Source organism: Spea bombifrons, chromosome 11, assembly GCF_027358695.1.
Source record: "Spea bombifrons isolate aSpeBom1 chromosome 11, aSpeBom1.2.pri, whole genome shotgun sequence".
In the NCBI taxonomy this organism is placed as follows: domain Eukaryota; kingdom Metazoa; phylum Chordata; class Amphibia; order Anura; family Pelobatidae; genus Spea; species Spea bombifrons.
Window position 1 is genome coordinate 34144262 of NC_071097.1, and position 15251 is coordinate 34159512.

Consider the following 15251-nt stretch of genomic DNA (forward strand, 5'->3'; position numbering starts at 1 on the left):
CGGGACAGGTAGCTGGATGAACGATGTGGACTCAACAACTGCCGTCATTCAGAAAGAGAATGATATGAAAAGTATCACCAAAAAAGCCCCCCCTCGTCAGCCAGCCTCTTCCTAACAACTACCGCCGACCAACAAACTGGGAAGCTGACATCAGAACAGAAGATTCCGGAGTGATATCTAAAGACGACCCGGCACCTTCTTCTGTCATTATCTGCCCACTAAAAAAGTATCACTAACTACATCGCACCATTTCTCCATACCTAACCCTAATAGTGTCCACGAAGGGGTTAACCAGGCTTCATTCCACGTATAGCTGCGGCTTCCGCCTTTAATTTTGGGTCACCGCCAGCGAAGACTCAGAGTCACGATGTGCTTTAGACAGAGCGGTGTGTTCTGGCTTCTTATTCCCGTCTGTAAGTATCTGGAGAAAGACCAGGTGACATATATATACCGTATATATTAAATATATACCGTATATATTAAATATATATATGTTCCATACTGCCTAGCAGCACCTATGGGAAATGGAGATTAAAACATATTTATAGTTAAATCAGTAACTCCTGTCTCTGTAGACCAATGCGTGACGGAATCCGTTGGCGATATATAAATAAAATATATAATATTATAATATTAATTATTTGGTAATAGCCCCCAAAATCCGCCCTGGTAGCCGATCCGGCTGTTTTTATGGTTTTAGGTCTGGCTCAGACGCTCACCGTTCTCCAGAGACCCAGAATGCTCGTGAGACACTTAAATACCCCAGTCCAGATGATCTGCACTCAAACTACAGACCACGACTGGATGTACTGGTACCAACAAAAGGACGGCGGGGAGCTAAAGCTTATTGCCTGCCAGATAAAGGGTAACGACGCTTTCTACGAGCAGGGGGGCAGTGCAAATCATTTCACCATGAAGAGAACCGAGGACGGGAAGACCACCAGCTTGGACGTGAAGTCGCTAACAGCTGAGGATGAAGCCGTATACTTCTGTGCTTCGAGTGATGCACATTGTTACAAAGTAACCTACAGCCTTTCCAATAACCTCACAAGAGAGCACCGACATACAGGTGCTGCCCGGCAACAGAGAATCATCTTTACCGGTTCTCCAGCGATGCCCTGAGGATCATAACAAGAATATGATGGCGCTATATAAAACAATAAACAATAATAACCTGTTTAAAGACATATTAAAGATGCGGTTCCACTGCCACGGCTAAATGTCACCAAACTAAATCCAGCGTTAGAAACACCATCCTTATTAATGTGAAATCCCATTTTTTGATGGGGACACTTTAATTGTCACGTGAGATAAAAGCAGGCAGTGATAGGTTGCTGGGATCAGGACTGAAAGGCTTCTTAAAAGTTTCTATGTTGTTTCTCGGAGGAATAGGATGACAGATCTGTTGAGTATGAACTAAAAAGGAGAATAAATCTTTGTGCTTCGGCATCTTTAAAAAAAATAAAGTGTGATTTTAAAGGAAATCGAACATATAACGGCGGCACCTGTAATCTCTCTCCCCGTCGCTCGCTCTCCTCTTTCAGGCGTGACACAAGTCTTGAAATATCATGATTCTCTCTCCACTTGACCGCGTGTTCTCTCTGCCCTCCTCACTCTCTATCTCCCTTTTACTTTCTGCCTCTCCCCCTCCTCCTTTCTCTTCTTAAACATGTGAATGTAAAAATAGATCTCACTCTTACCACTAGGCGGCAGAGTTGCGTTCTAGGATCTGGAGTCTCTAGAACAGGGCTGTCCAACCTGCGGCCCTCCAGCTGCTGCAGGACTACATCTCTCATACTCCTCAGCCAGCTCCTTAGTTGAATTATAGGAGATGAAGTCCTGAAGCAGCTGGGGTGGCTGCAGGTTGGACGCCTCTGTTCTAAGGGAAGTCGTCTCTAGAACTCTTCTGGAACTTTCTCCAACACATAAAATTCTTCCACCACAAAGAATTGACTAAACCCTATATACATGTACTTAATTAGGTCATGTGATGACTCTAAGACTGTTCTAAAAATCCTATTAAAATTCATGTTCACAAAAGAGGGTAGACATTCCTTTGGAGAAGTGGAAGGAGTTCCATGGATGGCCGCCATGTTTACAGCCAGGAACAATTAATTCTTTCCAATGAGAAAAGACAATCAAACCTAACGTGTTTCCCGCTCTGTAGAACATGCAGAACCATCACATGTCGACGAGCTGTGACTGTTATTATTTTATAACATCATTTTATTCTGTCTTCATTGGCATCATTTTGAATATTTTTTTTTTATTTTGTTTTCCCTTTTTTGTAAAAAAAAAAAAAAAAAGCTTTAAACTTACATCATACTCTCAAATGTTTATGTAATAGGAAAATTACACCCCAAAACGAAGCTAATCCTTCCAGATTACGTCCAGCAGGAAAATACTAACTTGGAAACTTTTTTTAAGTACAGTAAACCTGCTCAGTTCTCGATAAATCTTTTTTTTTGAGGGGGTGACTTATAGAATGCCATCAAATCGTCACGCAAAAAGAAAACTCTCGGAATTTAAAGCAAAGCCATTGCTTCCAGCATCCCTATAAATAAAAGGACGTTTCGCTGGGAAACAATAATCTGGAAAGTATTTTAAGTGCAGTAAATCTGTACGGTGCTCGATGAATCACTTTTAGGGTTAACGGGTAGAACATATTAATACATGCGTGTGGATTTGTATCTTCTGCTTTGTAAACACCTGAGTTAGCAGTCAAAACATGAAAATGTAGATCAAAAGACAATATAGGTGCGGATGGGGGGGGTGGGGGGGTGCAAAGGATGTGGGACGTTTAATACTAAAATGTCAATCTATGATGTGAGGCTTGTGGTTTCTCGCAGCTGGGAGTTGGGTTACCACCTCTGCCTTAATACGAGCCTTGCTCTAAAAAAACAAACCACCTGCTCGCTTCCTCCGTACCTGCAAAACAATGAGTATTCATCTCCGCGAGCTAATCTGCATCCGGCTGTTTGCAACCGATATACCAAGAGCGGGGCGGAAAAAACACAATTAGAACAACAGAATAAACCTCACTGTACTTCATCTAAAATATGTCACCAAAAATATGGCATTTTAATTATATTTGAAGACTCAATACCAACATTAAAATGTTCTTCTTAGTCCATCGCTTCCGGTCTTGTCAGACCCTTTGAATGGACGGACTGTCCGAAGCCCTGCGGAAATTGCTGGCGCTGTATAAATAATAATAATAATAATCATAATAAGGAAGGGGAAATTATATTCACACAAGTCTTGGCTAGGGTGACCACGTCGGCCATGTTTTCCATAGCGCTGCCCTACGGTATGTGGGATGTATAAATTTATGGAAGGGAACCAATTAGTCGGTTATAGATCCTCCATACTGCAGGGCAGCACTTTATCTGGGCTGGTCAGCAATATGTATAAATGATACGTCTCCTGGAAAACATGGCCGGGGTGTTCATGCCAGTCTTGCTCATAAACCCAATACAACTTGGCTGCCTGAATTTAACTGAAGTACAGGAGCTGAGCCCCAGCAGAGGCTGACGGCCGACGGCCCTTCCCCAAGACTGCTCCACGGAACCGACGGAGACCACGGAAGTAGAACTAACACGGAGGATCTGGATGACACGGACTCTAAGACGGTTCTCAAAATTCTATAAAAACTCATATATTTCACAAAAACCAGTGGAAGGAGGTCCATGGATGGCCGCCATGTTTACAGCCAGGGTCGATACTATTTGTGTATGAATACCAATACCTTATGCAAACTCCCAGGAATCCAGCAGGTAATAATATTTATTCTATACAGTGATATATATATATTTTTGGATTGGGGGTATTCTGTTATCTTAACGGTTGAAATAATATTAAGCTTGCGAGCCGGGCTCTCTCCTCAAGACGAGTCAATCCTCGTCTCGTCGGACCCCTTGAATATATGTATTGTATTAAGCGCTTCATAAATTGTTGGCGCCATATAAATGAATAATAATAATAATAATTTTAATAAATATGTATCTTGTGAACTCATTTTGTATTATTGTGGAAAATCCTTAAATAAAGTATTATGCTAATAAAATTAAATTGGGAAGTACTCCTTATGCGTGTAAAGAAATATTTAAATATAATATCAAATCTTGTTGATGTGTGTATATTTTGTGTGTGTATACAGTATATATGTGTATACTTCACCATTTAAAAGGTTTGGGGTCACTCAACAGTTTTCATGGAAAAGTGTCTTTGGAAAAGACACTTTGCATTCAACATAGATGGGTCTGAATCATCCATTTCTTTTGTGAGTGCAACATTTAATTCGCATACATCATTGGTTTTACACTCTACACTATTGGTTTTATTTGTTTTTTTCCTCATATGTATCTGCGCCCCATTATTGTTTGGTTCGTTGGAATTTTCACACCCTGAGGAGGAGTGTTTGTTTTTTTGGGTCGCTGCAGTCTTGTCAGGGAAGTATTATATCACTTGTTTACTATATACACCATACGTGATTTTAGGTTTATTTCACGCCTTTCTATATATAATTTCTGAGTGACCCCAAACTTTTGAACAGTAATGTATATATATATATATATATATATAATGCTGCTATAAACCTATAGCCCTGGAGACGAGGTAACAGAGTGATGATGAGTGCGATCTGCGTGCAGGGGGTGGGGGTGGGGTAACCGCCCGCGCCCCCCCGGCTCTCTGCCGAGATGTTGTGCTGCGTGGGTTCTGGGGGTACGGACGCCGAGCCGTTTAATTTCCGAGTCAGTTGGTCGCTGCAGAAATGAGGTCACAGCGTTTAAAATAAACAGGTCTGCTGACTTCCTGTAAAGCCTATGTACGGTTACCGTGACACCTACGCCTTCCTGGCGGCTCTCCCACAGAACGTTACTCACGGCATCCGCCGCCGGCAGACAACGCCGAGTCATTTCATTAACAAGCAGCACACATCTGTGTTCAAGAATGGGTGAATACATCTGTGATACGGAAAACCGGGCCAAAAACTAGTATTTTACCCCGAATAACAGAATTTAAAATTAGAGTACTAGAGGCTTAGATTTAATGAAGATGGTTCTTCCCTGAGAGTGTGGTGGATAATAGCAACAGCCTTCCAGCAGAAATGGTAGGGCATCATATAAGCAATGGTTTATGGTGACCCTCGCTATAATGTCAGGTCTCTGGGTGTTACCCAGAGTAGAAAAATCGGTTATTTGAACCAAATTATTATTATTATTATTTTATTATTATTTTATTATTATTCCGGAGTGTTCTACATCTTAAATATAGAATATATAAGAAATTTGCCTTTACATATACAGGTACAGGATCTGAGGACCCTGTCTGTGTTCATACAGAGTTCCTGGCAACAATGGTTTCTGAGCCCCCTGAGCTTACAATCTAAAAGTTACTCTTTATCTGCTAAAAATATATATTTTTTTTATCCTTTCAATAGAACGGTAAATGAAAAAAAATATAAGTTTATCCTGCTTTGGAATATATAAAAAAAACCTCTAACAGAACTATTTCTCCTGCTGTAAAGACTCAAACCTTAATCAGACATTGGCCTCGTCTTAGATTCAGGAGCCGTATGTCTATCCCGCGCATGTTTAATACCCTCACTGTATTACCCTCTACCACTTCTGCTGGGAGGCTGTTCCACTTATCTACCACCCTTTAATTTCAAGTTCAGCTTGATGTTTGCTGTGTTTATCAAGATCCCAATGAAATCATTGAACGCCGTGAAATAAAACTGTACGACACATTTATGGGGTTTTTTTTTTCGATGTAATTTTATTGGCTAGTAAGCAACCAATCGACATGGAGAATCGAAGCGAATGCGGTCATAAATATTAAAAAGTCGCTCTTCCGTCCTTGACGTGCGGCTTTTCTCGCAGTATTATGTCTTGAAGCGTACTGACTTTGACGTCATTCACGGGGGTCACGGCGCCTGTTCAGCTCGGCGGGAAGTCGGGTTTGGCGTATGTAGGAGCCGAGAGGTTTCCTTGCGTCAGGTCGATGTCCTGTGATGGGTTCAGTAAGAAGATCTGATCATCTGAGAAAGACAAGAAACAAAATCAGGATCAATCAGGAGGTGAATGTTTAGAGTTAGCGTTTTAATTAGAATGTAAGGTAGAGTGGTAGATAAGTGGAATAGTCCCCCAGCAGAAGTGGTAGAGGGCAACTCATTCTACTGTTGAAAAAGGAGATCAACAAGAACGTTTCTGCTTCAAAATTTCCTTTATTTTTTTTTTAAATATTTTTTAAGATAGACAACATAAGCAAAAAATACTTTATTGCCTGATTTTACATTTCTTTAGAAAAATAGTGATTTTTTCCCCCAAATTTTTTTTCATTGGAATTCAGTCCATTTTTCTTTTCATTTTCCTTTGTTTTTAATTAGGACGCTTCTGCTTCTCTCACCTTCTTCCTTAACATCACGGCAGCGACTATGAATCCGTAGAGCGCGCTCTTACACAGGATCAGGGTGTAGGAATATTTGCCGTTATTTGCAAACCTTCTGTATTTGTCTGGAAAAAAAACCCCGCAAAAATATATGAGAAACCAAAATTTTCACAAAATAAATGATCTCAGCTTAAACGGATAATAAATTTATTTCACTGACTGGCAAAAAAAATTGCAATAATAAAAAAAAATATATTTAAATATCTTTGCGTTAATATTATAGAATTCTGTCTTTTGCGTTAAAGGCCATGGAGGATTTTTGAGGTAAAACAAAGTTTTTTAGGCGTGAAGAACTCTTGCTACCTCGGAGGTGAACGGTGCAATGAAGAGTTACTTGGAAGGGAAGTAGTATTCCCTCATGAAAAGCTTGCCGTGCCCCTTGGTGCCTAAAGTTGTGCCCCCGCTGCCCCCCCGCTATTATCACACTTACCATTAAAGTCGTTACAACCTGTTGTGAAGAAAGAGAGACATTGTTATATTTTTTTGTACATGTGGTTATTGACATCTTACCCCCCCCAAAAAAAATATCCCCACCATGAGAGAGAGAGAGAGAATTATTTGACTTGGCTTTGATATTTGGTTAGTGGTGTTTTTACCCAGTGCCCCCCAAACCTTCCTGAATATTACCTCCCACCCTTACCCAGTGCCCCCCAAACCTTCCTGAATATTACCTCCCACCCTTACCCAGGGTCCCCCGAACCTTCCTGAATATTACCTCCCACCCTTACCCAGTGCCCCCAAACCTTCCTGAATATTACCTCCCACCCTTACCCAGTGCCCCCAAACCTTCCTGAATATTACCTCCCACCCTTACCCAGTGCCCCCCAAACCTTCCTGAATATTACCTCCCACCCTTACCCAGTGCCCCCAAACCTTCCTGAATATTACCTCCCACCCTTACCCAGTGCCCCCAAACCTTCCTGAATATTACCTCCCACCCTTACCCAGGGTCCCCCGAACCTTCCTGAATATTACCTCCCACCCTTACCCAGTGCCCCCCAAACCTTCCTGAATATTACCTCCCACCCTTACCCAGTGCCCCCCAAACCTTCCTGAATATTACCTCCCACCCGTACCCAGTACCCCCCGAACCTTCCTGAATATGACCTCCCACCCGTACCCAGTGCCCCCCAAACCTTCCTGAATATTACCTCCCACCCTTACCCAGTGCCCCCCAAACCTTCCTGAATATTACCTCCCACCCTTACCCAGTGCCCCCCAAACCTTCCGGAATATTACCTCCCACCCGTACCCAGTGCCCACCAAACCTTCCTGAATATTACCTCCCACCCGTACCCAGTGCCCACCAAACCTTCCTGAATATTACCTCCCACCCTTACCCAGTGCCCCCCAAACCTTCCGGAATATTACCTCCCACCCTTACCCAGTGCCCCCCAAACCTTCCGGAATATTACCTCCCACCCTTACCCAGTGCCCCCCAAACCTTCCTGAATATTACCTCCCACCCGTACCCAGTGCTCCCCAAACCTTCTTGAATATTACCTCCCACCCTTACCCAGTGCCCCCCGAACCTTCTGGAATATTACCTCCCACCCTTACCCAGTGCCCCCCAAACCTTCCTGAACATGACCTCCCACCCTTACCCGTTCTCCCCCGTATCTCCTTGGATATCACTTTATTCTCCTCGTCCTGGAAGCCGGATTCGCAGCGGAAGGTGTTCTCGGGGTTGTAATATTCCTCCTTGGTCAGGCTGAGCCGCCGACTGACTGAAAAGGTATCCGATACAGCAATGGGCTTGGCTTGGTCAATAAACTCCCTCTCCTTCCCGTTCACCTTCCATCGGATGAACGCCTGTTCTGGGTAGAAATTACTAGCGACGCAGACCAGCGAGACGCGCTTGTGTTCTAAGAGTTCCTGCGGATTTGGGAGGTAGATCGTCACGTTGGGATTCCTTTTTTCACGACCTTTTTCTGAAAAGAAGCAGCAACATTTCTAACCAACCATCTAATAAGACACACGACGTACTCCCTGCAATCAATTACCCCTAATTACTGCTACAAGAGAGCTAATGCCCCCTCTCAATTACCCAGATAACCCCCCCATTCTGTATGGTCACCAGGAACATTCTATAACGGGGTCCTCAACTATCTCAATGTGTAAATGTATCTTTATTATATATTTCATATATTATTGTATACTTTATATACATGTTAGCGCGTAATAAATAAATAAATAATAATAATAACAATAAGAATAATCTTGATTTCATTCATTGATAAAAAGCTGTATGACAAGGTATAATATTATTAAATAAGTAATAAGAAGAATTATCTATGGAATAGAAATAATCCATAGAATAGTAATAATAATTAATTAAGCAAATTTATTATATAATATATTTATATATTATTATATATAATATAATAATATATACGTTATATATATATAATATAATAATATGTATATTACATATATATAATATAATAATATATATGCTATATATAGAAATACAAATAATTAATAATCAAGTATTATATGTTACTTGTTACTAATACAATATATTTAAATTGTACAGCACTGCAGAACGTTTTAGAGCTTCATAAAAATAGTAATTATTATTATTATTATTTCACTAACTGATAAATGACTTTGATATATTGCACATTTTATACACCTGTGCTGGTAATTATGGGTTGTATCTTTTTTCTGGAAAGAAAATTATCTTTTTGTATATTGTAATATATTAAAAAAAAACTTTTAAAAAACTTTTTTTTATTTTAAAATAATATTAATTGATAAATTTACACTTATATTTCTGGTGTTTTCTGTTAAAAAATGTAGTTCTTTTATTACAAAAGAACCCTACTTCCTGATTGACTTGCAACATTTTTATTGCTACTATTTAAATTAAAGAGGTTACCGTGGCAATACCGTGGTTTTATTGTGCAATAAGTTTTTTTTGGTAATTTTACATGGAATATGATAGTTAATGCATAGACAATTTAATAGAAAATAGGACAGATTTTTTTAAGAAACTTTCTTTTTTGTTTTGTTTAGAAATGTTTAAAAAAATCTTTTGTTTTCCTTCAAGAAATTTAGGTTTATTTTTTTTTATGCAAAATATTTACTAGAAAGACTTTTACAAACTGGATACAATGTGTCAGTTTATACAACTGAGAGATTTATGACGTAATAACCATGTAAATAAATTCTGGTTTAATCATTTCTAGAATAAATTGTTTAATGAATAAAAATAATGTAGAATTAATAAAGATTCATTAAGAAAGGTAGAACATCAGAGAAATAGACAGAAGGTTTATCTGGAGCCGTCCACGTTCAGCCGTCTCGGTAACATTTTTATTTTCTGTACAACCCATTGCACAGCGCTACAGTATCTGTTGGTGCTATCAAAATAAAACATATTTGTAATGATACTTGGTATCTCAAATGCGTTATATTGAATATATCACAATGTGCCCCCTACAATATATTACTATTATATTACTATTACTGTTATTATTATATTACTATATATATTTATTAGAACCCTACTTAAAAAAATCTGCATGACAAGGTATAATATTTTAATAAATAATAATAAGTAATAATAGTAAGAATTCTATATGAAATAGGAATAATTAATTGAAATAATAATACATTAATAATTATTATGAATAACAATAATACCAATAATAATAATAAATAATTCTATATTATATATAGAAATAAGAATAATTAATAATCCATTATTATACGTTGCCGCTTATAAATATAGTTAATTATGCATAATCTAATTAGTTGATTGTAAGCGATAAAAATTGCTTATGTTAACCCTTAAATGTTTAAAGGGTTAAACTGCTCTATGTCATCTTTTCAGTGCTACAAGGGTTAAAAGCATGTTTGCCAACTAATAATAACATTATATTATTCACTTAAATTCACCGTTTATCTAATTTTTGGCAGAATATGAGGATGTTGGTGAATGGGGAGGGGCAGCCGAAGCATTTAGATGCGTTAAAGCGATTTAAAAAAGTACAGGAGAGGAATTTATTTCAAAGGAGGAGAAAAGTTACCGCGAGAGACCAGAATCTAACACTAGAGGGTCAGAGGATGAGATGGAATGGAAGGAAGTTTTACTTTACTGAGAGGGTGGTAGATAAGTGGAACGGCTTCCCAGCAGAAGTGGTAGAGGCTAATACAGTGAGGGGATTTAAACGTGCATGGGATAGGCGCATGGCTGTAAGAGTTAAATAACATTAATTATAAAAGGGGGACGAAGTATTTGAAACCACAAAAAACAGCTATTTTGAAGGACGGAGCGGGGTTTCTTAATAATATCATAACGGGTACAGAAAGCGGGGTTTCTCTGTATTATATAAAGCCGTTAAACTGAAGAAAGCATTCATTTTTATACATTTAATTTAACCCCCTGAACACCGGAGCCCCCGAGGCGATGCCTTGTCCATTACCAGCTACTCAAAGGGCTAAAAGACCAAAATAACCAACTACGTTGAAGCTTCTGGACCTTTTTTTAAGTGATTATCAACAAATGCGGAACAAAATATTTACCAGAAACATAGAATCTGCCGGCAGATCGGCCCCATCCGGCCCCCCATATAGTCGCCCGTTTCTCCTGCTGTAAAGACTCAAACCTTAATCAGTCGTTGGTCTCGTCTTAGATTCAGGAGCCGTTTGTCTATCCCATGCATTTTAAATCCACTCAATGTGTTAACTTTTACCACTTCTGCTGGGAGGCTGTTTTACTTATCTACCACTATCTTATTTCTCCACTCACCAATTACTGATAAGACGGTTCCTTGTCCAAACTCTAGCTTGCTGGCAGTGTTCACAGCCTAATACTCATGTATAAAAACCTCCCCTCCCCCAACACCGAGCTAAAACCCTCACCTATTTTGGACATTTCTTCTAAATGACCTAAAAATCTCCAAACTGACCTCAAAAAAATAGAGACGGAATCATGAATGTTTGCTCTAGAGTGTTGGGAGTTATTCGGATTTACAGATACTTACCGATCACCGATAACACAGTCCCCCCTCCGAATTCCAGCTTGCCGGTCCCAGAAACACAGCCTTATAACGACACATAAAAACCGCCCCCCCCCAAAGTTCTTTAAAACTCAGTCGCTTACCCATAACAGCGATGGTGGTCCCGCTCCCAAAGTACACGGCAGTCGTTGTCACAATGCGAAATCCCTGCCAGAAAACCTGAAACCCCTCCTATTAAGCAGATACTAAGAGGAACCCCTAATTCCCTGGCTGTATTAGCCTCTACCGCCTCTGCTGGGAGTCGGATGGATCCAGCGCGAACAATAAATGTGCAAAGGGAAGGAGCGAAGTATAGGCGACGTGCGAACTCCTCGGAGGGGGGGCGCTCGATACATACAGGCACCCATGGCAGGTTTTTGCAAAGCGCTTACGTTAATTGTATGACGGTGTAGCTGTCCCACAATGTTACATTATTCAACAAAAAGAGCGCTCTGAGCTCCGAGGAACGCCGCGTATCTACTCCGCAAACAAGGACTGCACAGGTGCTCGACCTCGCGTTACTCTCACACTCAGCACTCTCATCCATACGTAAAGGGTTAACCCATCTCTAATCTACAATAACAGATATTTTCATCGCCCTCTCTTGTAACCGCGCCACGGAATCTGCTGGCGCCATATAAATAAACGTAATGCAATGCGTCGCTCGTAGCCTAATAATAATGATTAATTAACTAATAATTATTTATTATATAATAGACAGCCCGGGGGATTTACCGGTGACGGAGAACGGACAATAAAATATTACATATATAATATGGGATTTTAATATTTATGATAGGGTGAGCTATATAATGATTAATATTATTATTAATGTTATTATATAAATAATACACCCTTTCACTGCTGTTTTCTGGGGACTAAGTAAGGAGCATTTTTTGTTGTATTTTCAGAATAAATGCAGCAAAATTAATTAGTTCGACAAAATTCAAGATTTTCTGTATATTTTACATAAATATATCATGTATTAAATATTCTTACTCCTAATGATACTTTCAACCGACACTACAAAGGAATCAAATAATACGGAATAAATACAATATATTATATGTCAGTCTTATATTATTTAGATTTGATTTTCATGTATCCCAAAATAAAAATGTTTGACTTTAAATATATTATTATTATTATTATTTAATTAATATTTCATTAATATTTAACAACCAATATTTAAACATATATATATATATATTTATTTTTATTTTTTTTTTTTAATTAAGAAAAGTTCCCTGGGTACCAAGAATTCAAAGGGTTACATTTTTTAAATTAAGAACAAAATAAGCACTTTGAAAAACCCTTAATATACCCCCCCCCCAAAATTGGTATTCTTAAAGAAATGTAAATCTGTGAGCTCGGGACTGTGTATTGGGTGATATTATCATTAAAAAAGAGAACTAATGAAAAATAAACCAGCGCTCTCGTTTTGGAAGCCCGAAAGAGATGCTATAAAAATGATCTCGCGGTTTTGCCCTCGTTCCATGAAGCTCGGATGCGAAGACTCCTGGATTTAATCATTTTTATAGAGATTATCGAGGTGATACATTTATTATAAACGTGACTTGTAAAGTTTTTAAAATATTCAGGATTTTTTTAGGGACTTACCCAAAACCGCGAGGATGGTTCCTTGTCCGAAATATTGTCTCTCGTTCACAGTCCCATAACCTTATACTAAAACCCTATCGGAAACCCTGAAGCAGCGATACCCAGCGGATTTATTAACGGGGCGAAGACATAGAAACGCAGACCCAATCGCCCATCCATTATTCCCTCACTTCTACCACTTCTGCTGGGAGGCTGCTCCACTTATCTATCACCCTCTCAGTGAAGTCAAACATTCTGCGACCTCGCTGTCTCCAATACCTACCCATTACAGAGACCAGAGTCCCCGATCCGAACGTGAGAGCGTAACCGGAACACAGTCACACTCGCTTATACCTAAACCTAGACTTCCAGGCTACACCGGGCTTCCTAAGCCTGGCCTAATTCCCAGGTTCTGTACAAAGTTCTGACAAAGATAGATATATATATATATAGCGCCTTCATATTCTGTAGAGCCGTACAATGGATAATACCCGGCAGATACAAACCAACATTAGTACTGACCTAATAAAATGTAAGACTTTTACTAAACGTCTACGAATACGATAACCGGATAAAATGGCACATGTCCCCCCTATTATTTCAGTTTAGAACTTACCTAGAACCGTCACTACGGTTCCGTCTCCAAAATACAGCCTGTCATAGTCACAGCTCTGCACCCCGATATTAAAACCTGGATGCAGCGCCATACCCGTCATCCTCATCACCCGGTGTAGTCGTTTAGCTCTGGACCTGATGCTTTATCCTGGCGTGGACTTATGTTGTATTTTGGAGGATTAACATCAGTTCTCTGGCTGCTTCTGATCGGCTATAAGGAACATCTACCCTCTAAACTGTATTACCCCACGAGAGAGAGAATAAAGAGGGCGACTCGCCCCTCTAAACCTCTACAACCCCCAAACAGACATGCCAAGGGCCACATATATATACCTAGAACCTGAAGTCTGGTGCCATCTCCAAAGTAGAGTCTCTCGGTACTAACACAAAGGTAGAACTTGTGCACGAAACCTCAGACTTAAAAACGTTTGCACCTCGGGGTCTGGAAATTACTCTAGAATAATTTTAATTTACTTCCCTCCACCTGGAAATAGGAATATTAAGATATTTTAAGAACTTCTACCACCCCCCCGAACCCTTACAGCCTTACCGAGCACTGAGAGAATGGTCCCGCCACCGAATTCTAGCTTCTGGTTGCTCACAGTTCTCCAGAGACGCGACAAAACCTAAATTCACCTCATCTACTCACACTCACCTAAAACGCTGAGTACCGTCCCAGCTCCGAAGTAAGCTGCGGTGTTGCCACAGACAGAAACCCCCTTCGCAAAACGTTAGAATAAGAGATGAGCCTCAGCGAGAAGCTACGGAGGAGAAGACCCAACCAGGGAGTCTCCGAAATAAATACCTACCCAACACCGCCAAAACTGTGCCCTCTCCGAAGTATGCTTGGTAATTGGCACACAGAGGGCCGATAATTCAATAACGCCCCACACGACGTTGTAAAGAAATTTAGATACTTTGTAACTTACCCCAAAACGTTGAGAATCGTTCCTCTTCCAAACACGACAATCAGGTGGTATGATGACAATGAAGCATCTCATGGAGGTGATGAGGACTTGGCTCGTGTTAACTTGCTGAAATATAACATTTCCATCGCGCCGATCCTTATTCCTTCTTATCTGGAACTTTTGGAAAATCCATTTTATTTGCGGAATATATAAAGTCATCACATACTTATAGATTGCATGTTCATTGGAAGATGTGTCCTCCTCGGATCCAGTCATCCTTCTCTGGCTCCAGACGGCTCTCTTCTCATTCACTTTCACGCAGGGGGTTTTTGTAAAGGATTCTCACTGGTTTGTATCACAGTGCCCCCTGTCCCCACAATATTACACTCTAATACAAAAAGCGTTAAACTCGAGCAACACCTGCGCTGGAAAAAGACCTCAAAAGACCTAAATTCCTCTTTTCCACCCTTAGGCGGCACTGCTGGGTTGAGTCTTGAAGATTCACCAGCATGATCTATTTAAAGATTCCGTTTTCAGTCCTTTTGAGTTATTGTCGTAAAGTTAAGAAGAACCAACATTCTTTTAGTATAAACTCATTTAAAGACAAACACTATGGAATGTTTGTGCTGATGAACTTCATTGTGTAAAATCACCTTGAGGTTGAGATGTT

The 15251-nt window shown here is 39.9% G+C and overlaps 2 gene segments (V, D, J or C); one reads left to right on the forward strand and one right to left on the reverse strand.

Moving 5' to 3' along the window:
* The first annotated feature begins 217 nt into the window (after window positions 1-217).
* On the forward strand, window positions 218-1187 carry LOC128469468 (T cell receptor beta variable 10-3-like). The segment is given in 2 exon segments: window positions 218-413; window positions 701-1187. Coding segments are annotated over 2 exon segments (468 nt in total).
* A 4571-nt stretch (window positions 1188-5758) lies between these two features.
* On the reverse strand, window positions 5759-13449 carry LOC128468467 (Ig lambda-3 chain C region-like). The segment is given in 5 exon segments: window positions 5759-6043; window positions 6412-6518; window positions 6884-6901; window positions 8058-8384; window positions 13342-13449. Coding segments are annotated over 5 exon segments (477 nt in total).
* Window positions 13450-15251: the final 1802 nt, after the last annotated feature.